The 23,087-nt window shown below is 48.2% G+C and overlaps 8 protein-coding genes across 8 annotated transcripts; 3 read left to right on the forward strand and 5 right to left on the reverse strand.

The window, feature by feature from the left end:
* Nucleotides 1-283: 283 nt before the first annotated feature.
* Nucleotides 284-1,708, reverse strand: F4822DRAFT_390000 (uncharacterized protein). The gene is made up of 2 exons (XM_051457025.1): nucleotides 1,190-1,708; nucleotides 284-1,107 (listed from the first exon to the last, which is right to left on the reverse strand). The coding sequence occupies exons 1-2, from the start codon at nucleotides 1,334-1,336 to the stop codon at nucleotides 751-753; spliced, it is 504 nt and encodes a 167-aa protein (XP_051317976.1). The 5' UTR covers nucleotides 1,337-1,708; the 3' UTR covers nucleotides 284-750.
* Nucleotides 1,709-3,699: 1,991 nt separating this feature from the next.
* Nucleotides 3,700-4,276, forward strand: F4822DRAFT_119256 (uncharacterized protein). Its single transcript, XM_051452577.1, has 2 exons — nucleotides 3,700-4,057; nucleotides 4,112-4,276. The coding sequence occupies exons 1-2, from the start codon at nucleotides 3,866-3,868 to the stop codon at nucleotides 4,214-4,216; spliced, it is 297 nt and encodes a 98-aa protein (XP_051317977.1). The 5' UTR covers nucleotides 3,700-3,865; the 3' UTR covers nucleotides 4,217-4,276.
* Nucleotides 4,277-6,693: 2,417 nt separating this feature from the next.
* Nucleotides 6,694-8,341, forward strand: F4822DRAFT_436166 (protein-tyrosine phosphatase-like protein; the record flags this gene model as incomplete). The annotated part of the gene is made up of 4 exons (XM_051462281.1): nucleotides 6,694-7,098; nucleotides 7,511-7,688; nucleotides 7,848-8,004; nucleotides 8,158-8,341. The coding sequence occupies 4 exons, from the start codon at nucleotides 6,694-6,696 to the stop codon at nucleotides 8,339-8,341; spliced, it is 924 nt and encodes a 307-aa protein (XP_051317978.1).
* Nucleotides 8,342-8,536: 195 nt separating this feature from the next.
* On the reverse strand, nucleotides 8,537-9,746 carry F4822DRAFT_425415 (eukaryotic mitochondrial regulator protein-domain-containing protein; the record flags this gene model as incomplete). The annotated part of the gene is made up of 2 exons (XM_051460328.1): nucleotides 8,537-9,079; nucleotides 9,291-9,746. 2 exons carry the CDS (start codon nucleotides 9,744-9,746, stop codon nucleotides 8,537-8,539), a joined length of 999 nt encoding a protein of 332 aa, XP_051317979.1.
* Nucleotides 9,747-11,424: 1,678 nt separating this feature from the next.
* F4822DRAFT_436168 (uncharacterized protein) lies at nucleotides 11,425-14,032 on the forward strand (the record flags this gene model as incomplete). Its single annotated transcript, XM_051462282.1, has 2 exons — nucleotides 11,425-13,782; nucleotides 13,838-14,032. The coding sequence occupies 2 exons, from the start codon at nucleotides 11,425-11,427 to the stop codon at nucleotides 14,030-14,032; spliced, it is 2,553 nt and encodes an 850-aa protein (XP_051317980.1).
* A 506-nt stretch (nucleotides 14,033-14,538) lies between these two features.
* On the reverse strand, nucleotides 14,539-15,488 carry F4822DRAFT_119657 (uncharacterized protein). The gene has a single exon (XM_051452578.1). It carries the CDS (start codon nucleotides 15,153-15,155, stop codon nucleotides 14,649-14,651), a length of 507 nt encoding a protein of 168 aa, XP_051317981.1. The 5' UTR covers nucleotides 15,156-15,488; the 3' UTR covers nucleotides 14,539-14,648.
* Nucleotides 15,489-15,872: 384 nt separating this feature from the next.
* Nucleotides 15,873-19,855, reverse strand: F4822DRAFT_390033 (uncharacterized protein). Its single transcript, XM_051457026.1, has one exon. It carries the CDS (start codon nucleotides 19,282-19,284, stop codon nucleotides 16,582-16,584), a length of 2,703 nt encoding a protein of 900 aa, XP_051317982.1. The 5' UTR covers nucleotides 19,285-19,855; the 3' UTR covers nucleotides 15,873-16,581.
* F4822DRAFT_390040 (putative sulfate adenylyltransferase) lies at nucleotides 19,856-23,087 on the reverse strand. Its single transcript, XM_051457027.1, has 5 exons — nucleotides 22,194-23,087; nucleotides 21,999-22,026; nucleotides 21,758-21,940; nucleotides 21,544-21,692; nucleotides 19,856-21,484 (listed from the first exon to the last, which is right to left on the reverse strand). The coding sequence occupies exons 1-5, from the start codon at nucleotides 22,360-22,362 to the stop codon at nucleotides 20,289-20,291; spliced, it is 1,725 nt and encodes a 574-aa protein (XP_051317983.1). The 5' UTR covers nucleotides 22,363-23,087; the 3' UTR covers nucleotides 19,856-20,288.

Here is a 23,087-nt window from a genome sequence, read left to right on the forward strand (position 1 = left end):
GTAAGTACATACTTAAAGGGGTTTCAATGGGATACCTATTAAGTCCGAATCAACACCACTAGGACGAAAGAATTGAACTTGTCATAATAATATCTCTATCCTCAATCAACTAAAATGGAATTAAGTAGCATCATCAAAAGTCCACAGCCTCAATCCAGTCCAACGTCGTATGATGTAGCAAAGACTAGAGACCCGTGTATCTGGCAATAGCGAGACTACGTAGGATCCAGAGTGATGCACGTAATTTGGGACACGACATTATAGTATGTTACATATTTATATGGGAATTGCTTGATACTTTCACATGAATGTATACATACGCATCTCCAACTGTTGCAGTGGCATACCCTCCATGTAGCTGCGTTGCAATAGACGTCATGTCCTGCCTGAATGGCGGCATCATTCTAATGCGAGCGAAATATGCAAAGCGACATACCATTAGTATGATAATTATTCTATATAGAAGTGGCGAGAGCCGCAAACCGATAGCCTATCATGGATATGGGCCCCGAACGACCTCGAACAGCCGCGAAAATGTCCAAGAAATAGCTCCCAAGTACCTATTATGTCGTCACATAACCACCATAACAAACACAAAGTCAAGAAATCCAAAATACTATGGGGTATCGAACACATTTTCAACGCCAATTGAATCCTTGCCGCTTTCTTCATCACAATCCTTCATACTCTAGCCACCCACCAGCGCCGAACTTGAACATAGCTCATCTCAATTAAATTGACTCGGGGTCGCTATGCTGTCCAACCAGTTGAGCGGGTCGAGCCATTGCGACCCAGCTTAGCACGGCCGGTAAAGCGGCTGCGCCGGTCACGGTGAGTCCACCAGTAGGTGGCACTCGCAATAAATCCAATAAGCCAGAGCAATGCGTTCGCTAAATCGACCCAAACAGCATTCTTCATCCGTTGAATGTCACCGTTCCCTTCCGGGTCCTCGTGGATATACATTCTACCAAACAGGCCGAAAAGGGCGATCCAGAGGACGAATAGAACGAAGCTCCATATCGTCACAGCGGCAAATCGTAGGATGAATGGAACGAGATAGAGGATTGCCGTAAGCGCCCCAAGAGCACCAACAACTTCTGCGTAGACCTGGGCGAGGATTCTCTGTTAGTCTTTCGTTTTGATGTAGAATTTCTGTGCCAGTTGGTCACAGCAGAATAGTTAATCTTACCCATTTCCCGTCGACATATTTGCCTTGGGAACGCGCACGTTGGAGGTCAACGCCGTATAGCCCACAGACAGTAACAGCTAAAACGAATTGAGCAAAATGAAGGAGAGAGAAGAGCAAGTAGCTCGCAGTCATGCCCAAAAGACCCATGGTCGCGAGATGTTCGGTGAGGAAAAGAATGTAGGTCGCGAGAATGTTTGACAAGTATCGTCACCAACTGTAGGTAATATAGTTGGTGATGATATTGTGCGCGACACGGTTGGCGCGAACGACGGAATTTGACTGAGACGACCACAAAACAAGTAACAAGTAAAAGTCGCGGATGTTGGTGAAATTGTCTGGCCAAAGCATCTCTGACGCAATTGATTTAGGAGATTTTGGTAAGTGGGTCGAACGATAAGGTTAGATATCTGCGGTACTACATAATAAGCATCCATGGAGAAAATACAGATGTATGGTGGTACCCCTGTCTTAGCCTGGGAAGATGCTTGCTCCGTATATAATTGGTCATTTTTGAAAAGTGACTATGACGCAGCACCCTGACGGTTTGTTTCGATTTTACATGTACCTAGGTATCTAGGTAGTCTGTGCTTTCCGAAGATTGGGGGTTCAGGTTCGTTGCCAAGAAAATAACCCCGAAAGTTAAATCGCAGCTGGAAAGTTGATCCTAACCCTGCTATCTATGTACCCAGGTACTTACGTATCTATGATGTAGATGTGCAATTTAACAATACATATTATGTAGCAAAACTCTATCACTGGACACTGTTAATCGCACCCTCTTCTCACAAGCTCTACATAGCGATTGCATCCTCATTACCTATGTAGGTACCTAGGTATGTTGGCAATTCTCCAAAAGACCACATCCATAAGGCCGAGAGACAATAGCCTTATCTTCAAAAAGCATTTTTCAATAGTGGCTTATCGAAATACTGTACATGTTTCCTCAGGTTTAATGATAACTGATAACGATATTCAGCTTTAGCTGCAATGGTCCCCGCCGATCAAATTAAAAATACCTTTCAATGGCGGCCTCAGGTTCGAAACTCAGGTAGGAATACAACAACATCGAGCAGTTTGAGACGAGCACGACCATCATCAATAGCTCCTCGCTAGGGTGATCAAAGAATCCTTCAGCCTTCGACGCTACCTCTTTGATGCTCAAGGCTCTCCCCCTCCCACCGAAGCCGATGAGGTAAATGTTCAATTCTGCGGGTTATTGCATTTCTGCTTCTCTGACGCATTCATATCTACACATCTACACACATCTACATACATCTAGGTAGGTAGTCGGGCAACGCGGGATGTTTCGCTAAGTGTGCCAAAATGCTAGGTTAGGGTGAATCCCAACCATTCATACCTCGGAATGCCCCTCCAACTCTGCTGCATATCTATTAGTCCTACAACATATGTTGAGCCGCATGATGATGATGAGAAACGACATTCCCTTTCTTATGATCTTGTAGAGCATAGATGGGTCTATAAAAGCAATGAGACCCACGGCCAATTCTTGTAATTGCCGCGAGGTGTTGCTGACACCGCCGAAACCCGTTCGTCGATAGGGCTGTCGGCAGTGCTTACCGCCTTCGACCATGAACGAACTGCAGCTTGCTGCACAGTTACACCATGTATTCGGTATCCTCCCTCTGCTTACCTCATACATTGATTAGGAATATGTAGTACCCAGGTACACCTCCAAGAGGCTAGATTACAACTTTCGCCTCACATACGCGAAGACGGACTCGGCCCGTTTCATACTAACATCAATTCAGGTCGCTCGAGTTACGCGTGCCGTTCAGGTCAATCCAATTGCGGTAGATAGTATGGGCGATCCTGCGCCTTCTAACCGCCAAAACTGCGGTCTGGTTATATTGGCAGTTGTGCAGATGACGGGCCTACCAACAAGACATCATAGGTCCCGAAGGGGCGGGAATCAGCCCTATGAGTACCACCGGCCTTATGGGGCTCCAGGGTTACCTACCCAATGTTACTCTTTGCGCAGCATCGAGCTCATCACCTGAACGCGCGGGATACCGACAAAGCGGAACCAGTAAATTGCGTAGGAGAGTTACCGAAACCATCGTAGCGGCAGTACGTATACTCACGCGAGAGACCTTTGCTGACTCTCCTGAACAACCTCGTCCGCAGTCAATATCGCAGCTTCAATGGGTCAATCAGCACCCTGTAATTTACCGAGTTTGGCATATTGGAGTGGAACTATGTCCTACCGAATCTATTCGGACTCCTTCTCAGGAAATATATCACATGTCAAAATTCGACTTGCTCCATGAGAGGCCAATGTTTCGTGGGACAGCAAGCTTGTCAGCTACGCCGTTTCGCGTCTAACCACTGGGACCAGCGATTTCTGTAGGCATATTGGTTTCCCTTACCGAATCCCAGTCATGCGATGCTGACAATGTGACTGAGCCACTCGACTCTATGGATGTGACAACCAGAATATGGCTATTAGGAATACAAGCTGGTTTGAATCAGTCTCGGTGTTGATCTGGTTGCTGGGCTGTGGATGTTCAAGTTATAAGGATATAAGGGTCGTCGATGCCTCCAGCATTGGATTCTCTACAGTCACAATCATAGACAGTTCTACACAAGTCATAACATTGAAACCATATCAATTTGAAACTTCGCCTTTCGTCTACCAGACTTACTCACATATTCATAATGGCGTCTCAGACTTTCTACAGCAATTCCACTGACAAGAAGTATACGGAAAACATGGAGACAAGAAGCATACACGACCACCATACTCACATGGGAACTTCTAACCTCACCATTGAGGGGCCATCTGGTTGGCTATCGGAAGGTGGCTCTGGATTGACATCGGCCCCAAATGCCGGCGTACGATGGAACTGCGTGAGTTCAACTGACGACGTCCTTCTCTATCTGTAATAACTGACATTTATGAAGTGTACATGCACAGGGGGTGGCAACCAATCGTATGTGTACAACGTCAATTGTACCGAATGCGGTCATACCAGATGCAGTGACTGTACTGTTTGGTCCATGAAATAAACGGTTGGGCTAGGCACCAAGTTTGGGGAATTTTGGTTACGACACGCTTCTAAGGGCAGTAGGCAAAAAACACATACCATCTCCGCATGGAATATTTGGCTAGGGGCGTTCAAAGAATTTTACTTGGCTAGAGTGTGCTTAAACTTGGATCTAAACGATGGCTCACGCCTGGGCTGGGTTGGTGGTATACTGACAATCTTCATCTTAAAGGGGAGAGGGGAAACTAAAACGGGAAAAAGAAAAGAAGAAGAAAAAAGAAAAAGAAAAAGGGGGTGTTGTAGGATCCGGTTACATTCGTCTATCTTTATCATTTTTAGATCTCCTTAGTATCTTATTTTTTTCCCCTTTACGACCAATACGTTTCGAATCGGCCTTAATGTGTGCAATATGAAACCCATATGCCCGAAGTACTACTCCTAAAAGCCATTGCATAAAACCTAAATACCCTTAACCGCACAACCCCTGCCTCTTCTCTTAGGTGTCATTAAGGCTCCCAAGGTCTCGAAAATAGGCCTCTTACTTAATGATCGGTAGGAACTCGCATACGCCTCAAGAATTGACCTTTAGTCATTTTATGAATCACATTGAGCTAGCTGAGCATAAGCTAGTCTTGGGTAATCTCAATGGATATGAATGTCGTCATGATAGGGTCTCGGTCCGTTAGATGCCCCTTTTCTGGTTGAAGAATCTGGCGCTGGGCTTTTAAGCCAGCCTTACAGGACGCTTCCCCTCCCTTGGAACACATACTCCACTCTTGTGAAGTCCCACGCTGCGTATACCGAAAAAGCTCGGCGCGCAACTACCAATTGGCGAAGGAGCGTTGCATTGTGATGGAGCCAGGGGTAGCCAATGGCACATGTGGTTAGACAACATAGCATTGATGACCATTAGCTGTTAATATAAAATTTGTCAGGACAATCCCGAGGCGGAAACGCTAAATACCAGGCAGCATGTCGCTGCCTTCTAGGCCGCATCCGCATAACCTTTAAGATAAGAACCTGCGGCAGACCAGTCAGCCATGGTGTTCGTAAAATAGCGGTGGAGAATAGAAAGGGCATGCTATAGATATTTCGCCCCCCGACTAGTTGCCATGGACAAGCAGGCGGGCGGGGCTATCAGATTCACTCGCCCATTTGATTATTTCTTTAGCCACGCTGAGTACATACCTGGACCTACATTTTTACTACCTGTTCGCAGCTGAGTGAGGCTGCCGGAGGTGTATGCATTATAGTATACTGTCACTTGTCACCCAACTAGGCTCGATCGAGCTGGGTGTGCATTGTTATTACTAGTACATATATCTCTAACCGGTTCCTTTAGCTGTTGGGGAATATATCCGGATTTCGCATCTGCCCAGGTGGGAAGAATGTACACTCAAGGTTGGTTAGGTGGTAGTTGGTACCAAGGCTGTGAGCATGGGTATACGTGGACTTGAGGGTCCGCTTCAACTTTTGAGGCTCTGCGGAGAAGATCGGCTAAAGAAAAAGAGGAGGAGAAAGAAGAAGGGAGAAAAAAAAAGAGGGTCAGCATAAACGATGAGATGGAACGGAATATTAGCTACCTACGCACGTGACCTTCGGGCTACGATAAGAGGTATCCCGACGAATACATACCTTATGTATTCAAGCCCGATGTACATACTTTTGTTGTGCAGCATGCTACTGAAATATGTATGCTAAGCGATGTACCGCCTACATACCCAAGTACCTACTAGGTACATATGTAGGTAATCACAGTGGCCGCAGATGGGCTTAGATTTGAAACTTGTGTCTCCCCTCTAGTCTTCATTCATCTCCTCGCCTTGTTCAACTACATACACATCTATGTACCTAAACTCCTTCAAGCCTCGGTCTACCTACCTACAGGTATACATAATAACTCATGGAGAACTTCCACTCACCGAAAATAGCCCAATAGGCTATTAATGTACCGCTGGTTTTTCCTTTTTGTTGCTTTCCCTATTCATTCACGGACATCTGGGATCGATTGACAACTCATTCCTGTCACGCAGACTAGGCGCGAATGCGCCACATGCGCCCAAAGTGTGATTTGATTCAGGGTTGTGATATTATTATATTCCGTTTGGGTACATTCTCGGAGATCTAGGGATTCTAAGGATTTTCGTGCGACCAATGAGGTACCTTTTTGAATACTATCTCAAACTATCACATCTCATTGGCGCCCGCCGCTTATTTGTTAGTGCGCTAACTATTACTGCGTCTATCGTCTATTCGTCCAATACTCGTCCCCATGTTGCCGCGCCCTCGCCCTCGCCCTCGTCCTCGGGAACCATTCTCACGTACTCACTCCATGTCCACTTAACGTGGTACCCAGAGTAAGCCAATGCTTTTGAACCCTCACATTTTCATTTCTTCACCTCTTGTCTCCCACCCTCCATGTCAATTTGGCGAGCAATCTTGCTTAAGGGGGGATCAAAAAGAAAAGAAAAGAAAAAGCAAACCGAATACCACGCTAAGATGACAGGCGACGAACTCCCTAGCCCGCCTTTCACAGCAATTCCGGGCCTACCTAACTTCCGCGATATCGGAGGCTATCCGATCGTTGTCTCAGTCTCGGACCCTAGTTTGCCCCAAGCTGGAACCAACGCCAAGGTTGTGCGCCGAGGATTGGTTTATAGATCTTCGGAGCCGTCTAAGGTCACCGCTGATGGCGTGGCGATAATGCAGGGCTTAGGCATCGGGAGGGTGTTTGACCTACGCTCAGCAGTGGAAATCGAGCATGGTCAGCGCGATGGTTTCGGGTGGAAGATCAAGGAGTGGGATGGAGCTCAGCGCCAATTTGTTCCCGTCTTTCTCGACCAGGATTTCTCGCCCGAAGCCCTGGCACTGAGGTACAAGAATTACTCCTCAGAAAGCGCACAGGTACGTGTGATTACATCCTACAAACGCTACGTATTGGGCCAAGGCGGGAAAATGATCATGTCCCAGAAGGACAACCAAGAGGCTCCCGGTGGCAAAGGAGAACCCCCTCTTGTTCGGTTCTGGGGCTTGGGGGTCGAATAGATGGCCGCTGAGGACAAGGGGGTTGAAGATTTTAGCGTCGTACGTGGGGGCCGGACACTAACCTCGTCGGATACCAACGCTGAAGAGAGATGATAAATGGGGTCCATTGGGCGTTTACGCTTGCCTTGTCGTATTTATTTCACCGCTCGCTCAATGCAGGCTACCTCCCTCCTATTCGCGTGTCACCTAGTCGTTTCTCTACCCCTAATAGCCCCTAATGGGCTGACAGCTCAACTGGCAAATCCATCTAAACTGACAGTTTCCAAACTAGGGCTTCGTGGTAGCGTATGGTGACATTCTTGAAGCGGCAGCATCTCCGAGCAACAACTATCAACCCTTCAAGACAATACTAGAACACCTCGCCTCATCTTCTCCCTCGCCGCCAACGCCATGTCTCATTCACTGCACAGCCGGCAAAGATCGCACTGGGGTAATTTGTGGATTGATCTGTATGTGACGGCGGAAGTTTGCCCCCCCCTCCCCCCCTTCGTCCTGTTGCGGGATTTATAACTTCCCAATTAGGCGCTGGCTGAAAAGGTCCAGCTCTTGAGGCGTCCTTGACAACCGCCCATTTACTCGAAGGAGCAATTGCTAACGTCGCGTGTCAGTGAGCCTTTGTGGTGTGCCCGATGAAATCGTCGCCCATGAGTACAGCCTGACAGATTTGGGGCTGAAGTCACGGCACGAGGAACTCATCGCGCACTTGATGAGCACCCCATCGCTGAGAGATCACCCAGTAGAAGCTCGGAGAATGATTTCGTCCCAGTACGCCCTCCAAACCCCATAACACCTGAATTTTATGATCTTTCTCGTTGTAATCTTGCTTCTTGGTTTCTATTATGAACATGTTTATCTTTTGCTTCGGTCTGTTTCTTGCGGGTTTTTCGTGTATCGAAAGGCTGATTTGTCACACTATAGGAAAGAGGCTATGTTGGGCACACTCGCTAGGCTGCGTGAGACCTACGGATCGGTTGAGAAGTGTGTTATTGCCCTAGGACTACTCTCGCCCGACGGGATTCAGCAACTGCGTAGTAACCTAATTGTCGATGTGAACGAAGAGGCAATAGTCCCATGGCAGAACCATGCGAAATTATTGTTGTAATTGCTGGGTATATGCAAGTCTTCGGTCATAAATTTACATAGAAACTGGCTGCTTGCCGGGCCTAACCTATTTTTCAGCGCCAAATGAGTTGCATTTAAACTCCAATATGGTGCCACGGATCCCACGCTTCTTTTGAATCCGTCCACACATACTTCATACAAAGCTTCTCGTGCTACAGGCTCACCCCAAGTTGGATCAAGGTACTGATGTAGGGATCTTGACTTCACCCTTAGAGCGGTCGTAGTGTGGCGCACCGTATCTCCAGCCGACAGCGTTCCGGGACCTTCCTTTGGGACCAACGTTCTCTGAGTTTATCTGTTTAAAGCGAAACTCACAGCGCTTGGTGTTTACTCGAGTAGTATATTTCTCCTCTAGAGTAACCTTGGCGAGTTCTCTGTCGGCTGCTTTTCTCTCCGACTCCATCGCGGCTTGCTTAAACCGTTCCGATGCATCCCACAGCGACCGACCTTGTAACACGTCCTTCTCCATTTGTATTAATTCTGGATGGGGAACTCTCTCGTCCGCAGAAAGCATTGTATGATGGAAAGCTTTCGCGGCATCGGCACGAGTAAAATGGCGAGATTCTGATGTTGGCCAAAATATTTGTTTCATGGTATATGGATGCACGTGGATTTCGTTAATAGGCTCGAAAGGCTCGTTCTGTAAATCAGGTCGTATTGTGTGCCTAGGCAACATAGATAGCATAGCTTTGGCATATGGCTTCGCTAATTGTTTTCCCTAAATTGGTACTACGTTAGCGAAAACACGGCTCTCGCACGGCAGAACTATCCGAAAAATTTATGGGAGGCAGCATTATCAGAGAGGCTCGCAACAAAGTTTGTAACCATGTAGTTGTCTTCAAGACTTATCGAATTGGGTATGTTGACAATCATCATATAAAATATAGGGCCGGTTGGAGAGCAAGAAAAATGCAATGGAAATAACTCACCTTAGCTACCCAGTCCATTTCAACCTCCTTTAATCTTACAATAGCGGCTACTCTTCTAATATCGACGCCCAATTCGGCGGACACGGCTTTGATTGTCTCGCCATTCCGCATCACCTTGCTCCAGATCAATTCTCTTGATGTTTCGTCTAAAACAGGCTCGCTCTTAAATTGGCTGTTGAGGGGAAAAGGCCGACTAGAATTTTTTATGATATCCAGTTTGGTCTGAATGTAATTTGTCTCACCCCGTCCGTTTTTGCGGAGCGCAGCGCCTTCGCCGTTGATCCATATTCTGAATAGGCGGCGCTCCTTTGTAAAACGAGGCCGACTAGCCGTCGTCGAGAAGCTGGCTTCACCTTGCGGATAGGGCTTGGGTAGAGATGACTGCACACTAAGTGGTAATGTAAAATTCGCCAAGGCGGATGAGGCCGTTGACGACTTCGGTATGCGTGGTGGCATCGTATTAGTATGACACCTCTACGAAGAGGGTAGAGGAGCAGCTCAAATAGAAATTAATTGTGAAGAGAAATTGGTTAGGACCTTGAAGATGGGTACCGGGTTCGGAAAATCTTTAAAGCGAAAAGAAAAAGAAAAAGAAAAAAGGTGAATAGAGAAAATAGAGCTAGACCCAACTTGTCCTAGCAGATCTTCTAAGGTATGGGTAGGAAGATCTGGTAATTGGAGAAGCAGAGCTAAGCTTAGTACTGAGGTAGACCATAACTCTATATTCCCTTCCTTTTCCTTTTCCTTTTCCTTCTTTCCTTCATTTTAATTATCAATTATTCATTGATTCTGCGCCGCGGCTCTCGTCATCAATGTCAGGTTGATATCAAACTGGTGATTACTAAAGAACGAAGAAAGAAAAAAAAACATTTTCCTCCTGTCTTTCTTCAATGTTCTTATGCTTCACCTGCACATGCAGCAATACCTGAATGGCTGCATGTTGCTTACTTAGGCAGGTAAGTCTACTGGAAATTGCCGGCGTCTCTACCTATTCACATCTCACTATCGTCGAGCCGATGAATGCTTGAATCAATAGTGAATGCTTGGCAAATGCGTGCTTAACTACAGCTACCTGGGTACCTAGGCAGGTATTCTTTTTTCATTACCCAGCTTGTATACCTAGGTAGGTACCAACCTATTTGTTGAAGTCGGACAGGTATGATGAATATACCTCCTATAGATACCTTATGTACCTAGGTAGGTATACACATGTGTCAGGATCTTACTTATTTTCTACTAGTGAGCAAGCACTAAAAAAGACCCGGTCGAGATTAGATTTAATGTTGAGAGGAAACGCGTCGAGAGAGAACGATGTGATGCGGAAATCCTTGCTCTTGGCTCACCCATGATCGCGATCCCTCATGCACGGAATTCCCCAAAGAAGATTAACACCTTACTGCACATCGACTGGCGTGGACAAGGGGGACAGGGAGTTGGTCGCCTGTCATACCATCCATACCGTCCATTTCGTTCTTGATACGTGCCCTGCTACCTACATTTACCATTTACACTGAACAAGATAAAGATACATTGCCTTGCTTTACCTACCTAAATACCTATCTACCCAAGTAATACCCAATGTCTCTCTCTGTTTTCTCTCTGGCCAGCAACTAGTTGTGTACAGGACCTAACCTACCTGACGATACCTACCTAGGTCCAGATAGGATAAGGAGATACCACTACCGCTGCCGCCTCTACAGCCACCTATACCTACCTACAGCTACCACTAACACCACTACTACCTGTTGAAATACCTACAGTATGTGATGCGCACGCATATAAATTAATTATATTGGCTATACATCCAGCATGTAAACGGAGGCAATTCGATTTTTTATACTTCCTCCCTCTGCTCTCTCTAACTTTCTATTTCCTTTTTTTTTTTTGGTTTTCCATTGCATGGTCGCTCATCTTTCTTCTTGCAACGCTTTATTATCATTATCATTATCATTACTATTACTATTACTATTGCTAGTAATACTGTGGGTTCGAGCTCGAAACAACAAACCACTCTTATTTTTTTAAAATTTAATATTTCGTCGTTTCAACACCCCATATAGAAGCAAAAGAAAAACACGTTGGAGCTTGGGTTCCAATTCCGTCCCCTTCTGAATCCGCACCAACGGCGGACCAGATGGGTGATCTCAAAGCCCGGATCAAGGCCAAACTCTTGCGAAGACACAGCGGCATTCCCTCGTTAGGTTCGAGTAAACAGAGTCTCAGCCGCGAAAGAGCATCTAGCAGCACCCACACCCAAGCTTCTACTACGGGTTATGCAGCGTCGTTGAGCACAGCTGCTGGCGACGAAAAGGACAGTAACGAGAAAGGTCACAACGCTAAGGATGATAATTCCCGGCACGGATCTACTCATTCTTCTCGTGACAGCCCAACAGCAAAAAATGGAGTAAATAGAATAGATCCGAGCCAAAGTCGAAGTCGTGCCGAGAGGGTTCCACCGGAGCTGGAACAAGCCGAGCAGCTAGACCTAGTAGTCAGTACCAGCAGCAACAGCAGCAGCAGTAGCGGTAACAGTAACCCTACTCATAACAACAACCACAACCATCCCTTTAGCGGCAGCACTGCGAATCTAGAGGTGGATGCCGATGCCGACGCCGATGCGGGTACGAGCGGGAGTGCAACTACGAGTGCAAAAGTGAAAGTGAAAGTGAAAGCGAAAACGAAAGTGAACAAGTTGATCCGATCTCCCACCGTATCCAACTGTGGAAAAGATCTTCAAAATTCTGCAATCAATTCTAGGCCCATTCCCACCATCACCACGCCCACTTCAAGCCTTGATCCGAATCCAGAACCGGACCAAGACCAAGATCAAGATCAAATCACAAACAACCCAAACAACAACTTCACATCAATCCCGACTACTGCTGCCGCTACGCCGTTACCTAGCATCCACGAATATCGTCCTGCAAATTCACATCTCCAACTTAAGCCACCCATCTTCATAGATCACCATCTTCGCGACAACAACAGTATTAGCAACGACGACGATTACTACGATAACAACAGCAGCAGCAGCAATTATAACACCAGGCCCACCTCTGCCGGTCGCGCATTTCCCGCTTCGTCTTCCCTTGCCCGACCTGCAGCCCCGCCGAGACGACAGAGCATCCTCTCAAATCGCCAAACCACCTTGATCAAAACCCTTCTCAACACGGGCTATGCTAGCGATATAGGTTCCGCCGAACCCGATCAACTCCTCCCTATCAGCGGAAACATGGTTACGCGAAAGGTTTGGGTCAAGAGGCCCCTAGCCTCGGCCACCTTAATCACCATCAACGAAGAGGATCTGGTCGACGATGTCCGCGAATTGATCCTGCGCAAATACGCCAATTCTCTCGGGCGCCAATTTGATGCTCCCGACCTCACCCTTCGAATATGCGATAGGGAGCAGCAGACCACCCGACCTTTGCAACCGGACGAGCCCATGGGCAGGACCCTCGACGCCTATTACCCAGGCGGACAGTCCGTCGACGATGCTCTACTAATCGACATACCTAGCCGGCGAACCCCCAAAGCCTCTCCGAACCCCAGATATTACAGCGACGACCGACCTCACGAGTCGGGGACCGATTACTTCCCTCCATATCCCCCAGCTTCGCAACACCCCAGCGCCTCCTCCGTGGCTGTCGCTAACGGGGCTCATTCTCTACATTTCCCTCCTTCTCTGACTGTTCTTAGTGGAGGTCAGCTTCCACCGTTGCCATCTCCCGGTGGGACGAGACGTCTTGGGTCGTCGCGGCCCAAGATTCAAAGGATGCACACTGCATCGCCCGTTTCCACCGCTGCCAACGGCCATGCTTCACAATCCGCAGCGCCGCCCACCGGTATGCACAACTACCCTAGACAACCACGTTCAAGGACTCATTCAGGTGCTTCTTCAGAACAATCCAATCACCCGCCTGCCGCTCCCTCCATACCGACCCCTCCCGTCCCAGAACGTACCGCTACTCCGCCTCCGCCCCGCGTGTCTTCTCCCCGACCCATCAACCGACCGAAGAAGAGCAAGAAGACCACCGAACACCCCTCGTTACCGCCGGGCATGTTGAATGGCGGCGTCCCGCCTATTAACGTACTGATCGTCGAAGACAACATCATCAACCTAAAGCTGTTAGAAGCCTTCGTCAAGCGATTAAAAGTTCGATGGCAAACGGCTATGAACGGTCGAGAAGCCGTAAACAAGTGGCGTGCTGGTGGGTTCCATCTGGTCTTGATGGATATTCAACTGCCAGTCATGAGCGGTCTTGAGGCTACCCGGGAGATAAGGAGAATAGAGAAGGTTAACTCGATCGGTGTCTTCTCCTCGTCTGCAAGCAGCCCTCCAGACGAGGTCAAGGCGGAGCCTGAGGAGGAAGATAAGCTTGTCAACACGGAGATGTTCAAGAGCCCGGTCATTATCGTCGCTCTAACTGCGAGTTCGCTCCAGAGCGATAGACACGAGGCCTTGGCAGCTGGTTGTAACGATTTCCTGACCAAGGTAAGACTTAGACCGAATCGAAGACCATTTGCTTCTGCTAACGTAAGACTTATAGCCCGTCAATTTTGTCTGGCTTGAGCGGAAAGTGATGGAATGGGGGTGTATGCAAGCTTTGATCGACTTCGACGGGTGGAGGAAATGGAAAGACTTCTCGCAAAAAGCCGAGGAGGACGATTCCAAGAAAGCCGCAGCGGCCAAAGCAGGCAAGATGCCAAAGAAAAACCGCCTATCAATGACGGCCGCCGCTTAAGACTATTCCTCACGCTTCCTTTTCTTTTCTTACAAGTCGAACAAAATCTGAGAAATGGCAATTAACGGCCTTCTTTCTATTTTTGCTGTTTTTATACTCTCTGTATAACTCCCAATTGTGGAAATAGTAGTATCTAATATCGAAGACTGAGCAACGACGCATATCTTACTCGTCATGGGCGGAGAACATACAGGGAAACATTGAAGCTGGAAGATGGTTTACATGCTATTTACGAACTGGTATCGGCGCGGTAACCGGAGAGACAGGCAACAAAAGAAAAAATACATATGGGTGACTTAGGGAATTGGCAACTCGTTCAGAATGATACCACGTTTATACATCACATGTTCTGATTCACTGATATATGATTTTTTTTTATGATTTCCTTCTAATCTTCTATCCGCGATCCCAATTAAAACATTGACATCATATAGAAACATATCTACCATTACATTCCGACAAACTGAACACTAGGGTGGTGTGCGAATGGCTAGATTTCCACCATTTCTTATTAGGAATAATAACATGTTGACATATAAGTAAATGCACCGGCGCCACACTTCCCGTATCCCGATATAAGCAACTGGTATGTTGCAAGACTATCCGGAAGGCTTACCTAGGCACCACTCATCCGCCGCACAAGAGCAGGATCAGGCCTGTGTTGGTCTACCTCCCACTGAGAAAAGTCTCTAGAACTCCACGACATGCGATGTACTCGTGCTCCACGGGGTATACTACTGACCGAATGTCGCGAGCTGACGCTAGCAGAGCGGATTGCCCTCCCGGATGGACCCATCGTGGATGTTGAGCCGCCAATGGCACAAGTTGGATTCATTTGAGTCAGATAATCATCATCCTCGTCCTCAATCTTGGGAGCTCGTCGAACGGAAGTAACGGAGAAGGATGGCTCTTTCGGGAGCTCTAGGAATCTATCTATTGAATTGGGTCTTAAGCCCCTCAGATCAGACTTGGGCTTCTCTTGTAGTGGTTCATCAGCGGCTCTTTGTTCGATATGTTCGAAATATTGAATTTGAACGCCCTCGAGCATCCGTGAACTGAAATATTCACGGTTCCTAGATAAAGACATCCATGATGATATCCCGCCAAGTACTATCAAAATCATGACCGCAATTGTAAAAAGGCTCTAGATCACAATAATGACAACTCCGATTACAGTAACGACGATACGATCGAGATTGAAATCACTGCCCGATGCAGCTCCAAGAAAACAAGCCCGAGTGAATTGGTAGGTTAGCCACATAGCGAAGAACCACCACCTCTGAAGCCGATAGCGCGCGGATAACCAGCCAAACCTTTTAATGCATGACTCGTCTTGATGTACATTCGTCCGATTGGCGTCGTCATCGATTGTTTGTTACTCCTGGGGTTGGGTGGCGTAGATGTGATGTCCGGCAGAAGCGACGGCGTAGGCGAATCTCGGGCAAGAATGACGAAGAAATTGGTGATGAATGTCTGAACATCTCTATACCTAGTAATTGTCTAAGTAGATATTAGGTGTTTAGATGTTTAGATGTTTACTCCGGCTACCTACCTAGCGTACATAAATAGGTATGCGCATAAACTTAAAACATCAGGCCAGAATAGAGCAAGCCGGACTTGATTTTATCTCCCATCCTCCTTCCTCGGTGTATGTAAACGTGGTGACACGGGACAGGTACTCTTCGCAACTTCCGTGCTTCCTCTCGCGGGTTCGGGTCCATTGGATTGGGGGGACTGGGGGGCCAGGAAACGGAGTTCCGACCGGGCTAGTGTGCTAGTGACGGCTTACAGCGTTTTCTCATTGGTGAATTTAATCCCGTAACGGGAAACCGGACCCCAATTCATGTTAGCAAACCAAGTACATGTATACTCGTATCCGACATTATGTACCTAAACTTGTACCTGTACATGGTATGGACACTGCCCGGGTACGTGGCAGATGCTTGGTTCTTTATACAGATTTGTACCTGGATGCTTTCATGTATGCTGCATGGGCAATACATATAATTATATCTAGTCCCTTGGTCCAAGTAAATTGTTGGTTTACATTCTGGACTGCCCATTTATGACAGATAATATTATCGAGCTTTATTCGCTCCTGAGAAATACCGACTTAATGTATTGGATATATCCTCACCACTACTCCTAATGATATGAGTTGAAGAGGCCATGCCCTCGAGAGAAAACAAGAGAAAAAAAAAGAAACCATTGTAAACTCCGATCCTATGCGAATATGGATGTATAGCTAGATGACAAGAAATATGGGCTCTGATCAAATCTAGCTCCAAGGCTCAACCTATGGGGTTTATCCTTCCCTGCACCTTCTTTTTTGTTCTTCCTAACCCGCTGGATCGGCCGAGAGGATGCAATGCCCATTCATTTGTTTAAATGTACCATAGAGTTGAAAAAAAGAAAAAAAAAGAAAACTAGAACATAATTTGAAATGGTATCAGGGGTTATTTTTGGGGGTCGTGACGGTCGTGAAGAAGCAAGCAATATGAATTCAGTATCCAATAGGCCCAGAGCAATGACGATTAGTCAATTATTTTTTAGTTTTCTTCGTCGTCTTCCTCAATAGGAGCAGGGGTTCTCCTCTCGTTTCTTCGCTTCGGTCGTCTGTGTCTTGAGCTCGAGATATTACTCGCTGAATCCTCCGGGGCTAAGTCGAAATCGTCGCCTCCCCAATCACTTTCACTCGCAATGCCGTCTTCATCCCCGACGGCCCAAGGCGGTCTTTCGGAATCTTGCGAGTTGCCGGACAACTGCGGTAGCACGTCAATTCTTCCAGCACGACGATGTTGCTGGCTCATTAACAAGCCGTTGTTGCGCTGACGTAAAGCGTTCCGTACCACCTCGGCGCGCAGATGAAGCTTTTCAAATGCATCCTCAAGGGCCTCCATACCCTGGTAGATCTCTCGTTCGACTTCGGCCAGAACGGCCATCTCGACTTCTTCATCGTGAGACACAGGTTGGCGGTTATGGCCGGGTGCGGTAGACGAGGAAAGGGAGATGAAGGAGGCAGGTGTAGCACCTCGGGAGTATATGCCGGAGAACGGTGTCGTACTACGGGACGCACCGAACCCTGGCGTGTGGCGCATTCCCATACTAGCTCCTCGTGATGGGGGTGGGGATGAGAAGGCATTTGCGGGCGTGGTACCTCGTGAGAGTGGATTTTCGGCAATGGGCGTTGTCGACTCTTCGGCGTCGGCTCCGGACCAGAGAAAGCCGTCGAAACGACCCGAGATGAGAATCTCCCATTCCTGGGGGTTGATATCGGTGATGGTTGTAAGTAGATCGTGGTGGAGAGGATACTTGACGAGAAACACGGCAGTCTCTGCGTCGCGGGGTGGTTGAGGTAGACGGTACAGGCGCTGAAGTGCCAACCCTGTTTTTACCATGAAATCCGTCCTTGGCTTACGCATAGGAGTAGGCGCTCTCATAGCAGGTTGTAGTTCGCGAGCACCTGAAATCAACGCATTGAAATACGGCCGTTCGTCCTGGTCAAGATTGGTTAGGACGGCAAAGGTCAGCGTCTCATCATCGATTTCGGAGGGCGCTGGTGCAGGTGCTTCAGCACAGTCGTTCATCCATCGATCAACAGCTGACCGAACCTTTTTGGATTGTCGTAAGTAGTGGTCCCTGAACTCTTCCGCGATATCGGGGTCCAGCTTAACGGGAGAAGCCGGCCTAGGAGGCATTTCTGCTACGTTTTCAATCGCGGTCGCGCCGAGAGAAGCGATGTCAAATGGAGGCCACGCAGGCATTTCTACTCTGCCCCCTACCCGCTCTAGGACCTCACCCCATCCTAATCCACGGTGGTCCTCTGGTATCTGTTCGCACATGATACAACTGCAACCTTCAGCAGGAAGGTCCCTAGAGAACACATCTTCCAATCGGTCAAGTAGCCGGCGCGCAACTGATTTGTGACCGGTAGCAACTGCGACGGAGCCTTGTTTCTGAATTACCGATTGGTATTGATCCAAGAGGTTGAAGAAAGGTGCGAATAGAGTTTCTGCGCCTGCTAAAGGGGGGTTCGAAGGTCGCGTCCCGTTCTGGCGTGGTATCACGGACAGAAAATTCTTCGGTATGGGGTGAAGTAGACCACCGTTCTGGAGTAGATAGTCAACTCTTGGAACTTCTTGGAGGTTTAATGGGGGAGGAGGCGGAGGCGGGGGAGGCGGAGGACCAAAGTCGGTTGTAGGAGTTGCTGAGGGAGTGGGTCGTTCTTGTCTCTCGAACCTAGCATGGGCCCCGGGTTTCTCGTCTGGAAATGTCTGTGGCGGGGTAAACTGCGGCGTGGCGGTGGGAGTTTTAGGCGACGAGTCCTGTATGGAATCGGGGGAATCGTCAATCTCGATTGGGCTGGGAATCCTCGGAGTTCTCGACGAGGCCGTCCGTTTCGGCGCGACAGGAGTAGAAGTCGACATAGTTCCCATGGTCCTATTATCACTTAAATAGGACGTATCATCATTAATTACCTCCAACCCTAGCGGAGGAGGCGGAGGAGGGGGCGGGGGAGGGGGTGGATAGGAAGGAGGAGATTTGATGGTGGTAGCTTGGCTTGAAGCCTTTGACTTGGTAGAAAGCTTTGATTTCTCGTCGTGCCTGGAGCTGGACCGAGAAATACCGGAAGTCCTTGATTTCGGTCTCTCCGATCCCGATCCATATTCTTCCCTCAATTTTGAAGTAGGCGTCTTACTTCGTCGTTTCTTCTCTTCGGACACATCCGTCTCCGGGGGGCTAGGGGGGCGGTCGTCTTTCTGCGCGCTCTTCTTGTTTGCGGAGCCTTCTACGGACTCAGATCTCCTCCGACTGCCAGAGCCCAGGTCCGTCGTATCAGGGGTGAGGGGATCGGTGAGATGAGCAGAGGCTCCCAGATCTTCGTGACTGAGTATGGTTTCCTTGCTGTGAGCTTTGCTGAAGCTAGGATATGGTAAGCTAACCCTGCTACCAGAAACGGACGTCCTCGAAAGTTCGGGGACCAGGTCATTCATCGAAGATGTTTTTCGTTCTCGGTCTCTCTCTTTTTCCTCCTTTGTTCGGTGTCGGCGGTGTGAGGAAGTATGCGAATCGCCATCGGTAGAACCTCTGTGTCTAGAGCGGTGGGATTTATGGAGGTGGTGACCGTCTCTTTCTGCCTTTGTACGTTCCCTATCCTTCTCCCTGTCTCGTTCCCGTTCACTCTTGCTGCGCCGGCGTTCTCGTGGTCGGCCATCGGTGGCTGTATTGGTATCAGGGTCTTTGGAGCCCATTGTAGCGGGTTGTGCGAGCCCGACTGGGCCCAACCGCTAAATAATTCGAGTTTAACAAGGGGGCTTGGTCCAAATTGTGCGAAGGCTACAAAATAATCTCAATTACAGGGCACGGTTTGGAGTGAATGAGGGTAGATGTCTTGGCTTGCGGGATTGGAAATGGACAGGAGGGGTTAGTAAGAAAAAGGGACGTTAAAAGGGAAGGCAGAAATAAAAAAAGTAAAACATGAAAAAAAGTGGTGAGAGAAAGCACGATGCACTTGCAGTGTTCTAACCTTGGGCGAGATGTATATAGGAAGGTGACCGGCGGTTGCTGGATCTTCGCCGCGCTACGCAGCTGCCTATGATTGGACGAACGCATATAGAAATCGGAAAGGGGACCCTATGAGCCAACGATGAAAGTACCTGTACTTGTAGCTGGGCTTATTATTCGCATTGAAGCCAAGTATACGGTACTTTACCCACCTATCTCTAAAAGCGGGGTTGGCACAGGTTACATGGATCCAAGCCATAAGTACATACACATGTATATGTACTTGTACAAGGCGCTTTGGAGGTGATTAGATTTTATCACACAGATTCCTGCATAACATTGATGTACATAACCTACCTAGGTACCTTGGCATTTCTGAATACATCTATTGTATTTTATTTTTATTTTTAAATCCGCACATCCCAATCCCCAGTCAAAAATTGTATAAAAACCTGGCTAGGGTATCTACGCTTTAGCCTCTAAACTTGCGCATCATTTTAGTAGTATATGTTCAAGTAGAGGTTCAATGAGATCGACAACTCGTTTCGATATAGAACCATTTAGGTTCGGATACCATGTAGTCGATGCTCTTAGAGAAAATAAATACATACATACTCTTTCGCTACCTCAATATGCAAATCTCATATCTATGGGGGCTTTCCTTTGCCTACCTAGGTACCTTTGAAATTCTTTCTATCATTCTTAAATCCCACCACAGACTTGATAGGAATCCGTATTAATGTGATCGAGTTCACAAGCGATCTAGCAGACCACGGCTCTCCAACATCAACACAATTTGATGCACAATGGAGCGAACACTCTGCTTTTCGCAATCGACAACCAAATCGGCTTTAGACGGAGGCTCATACGGGTCGTCAACGCCCGTGAATCCTTTGATCTCACCGGCGCGAGCCTTAGCGTATATCCCCCGTTTGTCAGTCTTTTCGCAGTACTCGAGCGGAGTGGCGACATGGACAAGGTAGAAGTCACCATATCTCTCAACTGTTTCCTTGGCGGCAGCCCGGTCATTATCGAACGGCGCGATGGGAGCAGCAATGACGGCAGCGCCAGATCTGGTCAACTCGCCGGCGACGAAAGCAATGCGAGCAATGTTTCTGCTGCGGTCTTCTCTGCTAAAGCCTAATTCTGATGATAGCTCGTGGCGGACGGTTTCGCCAAGGAGCATAGATACCGATCGACCACCCTGCTGGTTGAGGGTGACCTGAAGGGCCCTCGCAATTTGATCCTTCCCGCTGTTTGTGTAGCCAGTCAAGAAGATGGTGAACCCTTGAGCAGCTCGCGGAGGATGCGACTCGCGCAGCACCTTAACGACCTCGGGATAAGAGAACCACTCGGGAATGTCTCGACCGCTCCTCAACCTCGAGCGCAGTTCCGTCCCGGAGATATTTAGTGTGCGGGTATCCTTGGGGATCTGATCAACGGGAGCGTACTCGTCCTTGTCAGGCAAGTAGGTCATCATTTGGAATGGCACAACCTCAATACCAAGCTCGTCGCGGTATTTCTCAACCGCATACTGGGCATCGTAAGGTCCATAGAAGTCTACGCCTTGGCTGTTCTTCCCGGGCCCTGCGTGGTCGCGACCAACGATGAAGTGGGTTGCTCCGTGGTTCTTGCGGATAATGGCGTGCCAGATAGCTTCACGGGGACCACCCATTCGCATGGCTAAGGGAAGAAGACCCAAGACTGCCATGCCATTGGGATACCTCGGCAAAAGAGCCTTGTAGACTCGCACGCGCGTAAAGTGGTCAATGTCTCCGGGCTTCGTCAAACCGACGACCGGATGAATAAGTACATTTGCGTGGTGAGAACGAGCGGCCCGTACGGTTAACTCTCGATGCGCACGGTGCATGGGATTCCTCGTCTGGAAAGCGACAACTCGGCTCCAACCAAGCTTATCAAAATGTAACCGGAGCTCGGCCGGAGTGTCTATGTTGATAATCCAAATTAGCATCAATACCACGGTTCGGGGCTAGAACTGGGCTTACATCGAAGATCTACAAAGTCGTAGTGCTGTAGACGGTTAACCGCGTCTACTTTACCGCCCACGTAGAAATCGGCAGCTGTCCGGAACAGGTACTTGACAGCGGGGTGGGCTTCGTCATCACTCCCAAAGACTTCCTTAGCCTCAAGGACCCTATTATGCTCACTCGCGTTAGTGATTCCAGGTGTAAGACCGGGCGGATCAAAGTTGGTTCATACTTGTCTGGTTTGTAGATATCGTCGACCGTGAGGATAGCTAAGTTCCTGTCGTCCCGGAGATCGCGTAGCGTAACCCGAACGCCTGGCTTGAGGTCAACCTCTTGAATAATCTCTTCGGAAACATCCAAAGTAATGGGCATGCTGAACAAAACACCGTCGGCTAGCCTATTATCCTTCACGACACTATAGAAAGTCGGTCAATCCAAAGAATGGTCATACAGGCAGTTATATAATCGCATACCCTTTGTAGTCAGCCTCGTTCATGAAGCCTATAGATCCATAAGTGTAAGTTTCGCTCCGCATTAAAGATCAAGGCCAGAGAAGGACATGCTGGCTGCCTAGAGCTAGGACAATACGTATGCTTGGGTAGAACAATACGACATTCTACTATAAGAGAGACACCAACGTAGGGCGCGGATAGGAACAGCAAACGCACCTTCAAGAGGTGAAAACCCCCCATTGAGGATCAATTCGAGATCGCAAAGTTGCCTCTCGGTCAAGGTAATGGCGGGCAGCGTCTCAGCTTCGGCTGCAAGTTGGGCCTGTCTAGGGAAATCTCGCGCAATGAGGTCCTTGAGAACTCCGCCATGGGGAGGGTTCGCCATAGTCTCGAAGCGCGGCGCTGCGGGTGGTATTGGGGAAGACGGGAGTCGTCAGATAGGTCGGCACGAGATAACTCGATTAATTCAACAGCAAGTAGAGAATTGGACGGCGAAATTATCACACACGTATACACGTATGTATGTGTAAATTACAGAAACTTAATAAGGTTATAAAAACAAGAGAACAAGAAGGGGAGAGAGAGGATACTATCCACTAAAGTTGACTCCGGTGCCGTCCAGACTACGTAATCGGTAGCGGACAATAGGCAAGGAATAGCACATGTATACATGTAGGATGCATTGGATGCATGTACGCGCGAGCTCCCGCCTTACGAGAAAGAGAACAGGGGGAAGCTAGAACATGGCAGCGTGGGTTAAAAAAAATTTAAAAATTCAATCGAATAGTATTTAGCCTCGATGACGTGCTCAGGGACCAGCGACAGCCGCCGCCCAAACGTGTAGTATTATCGGTTCTCGTCCGTCGCTGGACCGACCTCGAACCGTCTTTTATTAGTAACTTGTCAGTCAGATAGACTTCCCATCAGACAAGCGGACAAGACATCGCTGCAACTAACCGGCTCTCGGGGTCCCTAGACCCTGATGATGTCTTAACTCCTGTACGACCGTACATATTAAGAGCAAATTAGAACGTACGGATTTGACCTAATGTCGATCTCGGAACGCCCAATCGGTGTAAAGGTATTTTGGCGAGAGATGGGAAAAAAGGG

This window comes from Hypoxylon trugodes (genome assembly GCF_022578975.1).
Source record: "Hypoxylon trugodes strain CBS 135444 unplaced genomic scaffold F4822scaffold_2, whole genome shotgun sequence".
Classification (NCBI taxonomy): Eukaryota; Fungi; Ascomycota; class Sordariomycetes; order Xylariales; family Hypoxylaceae; genus Hypoxylon; species Hypoxylon trugodes.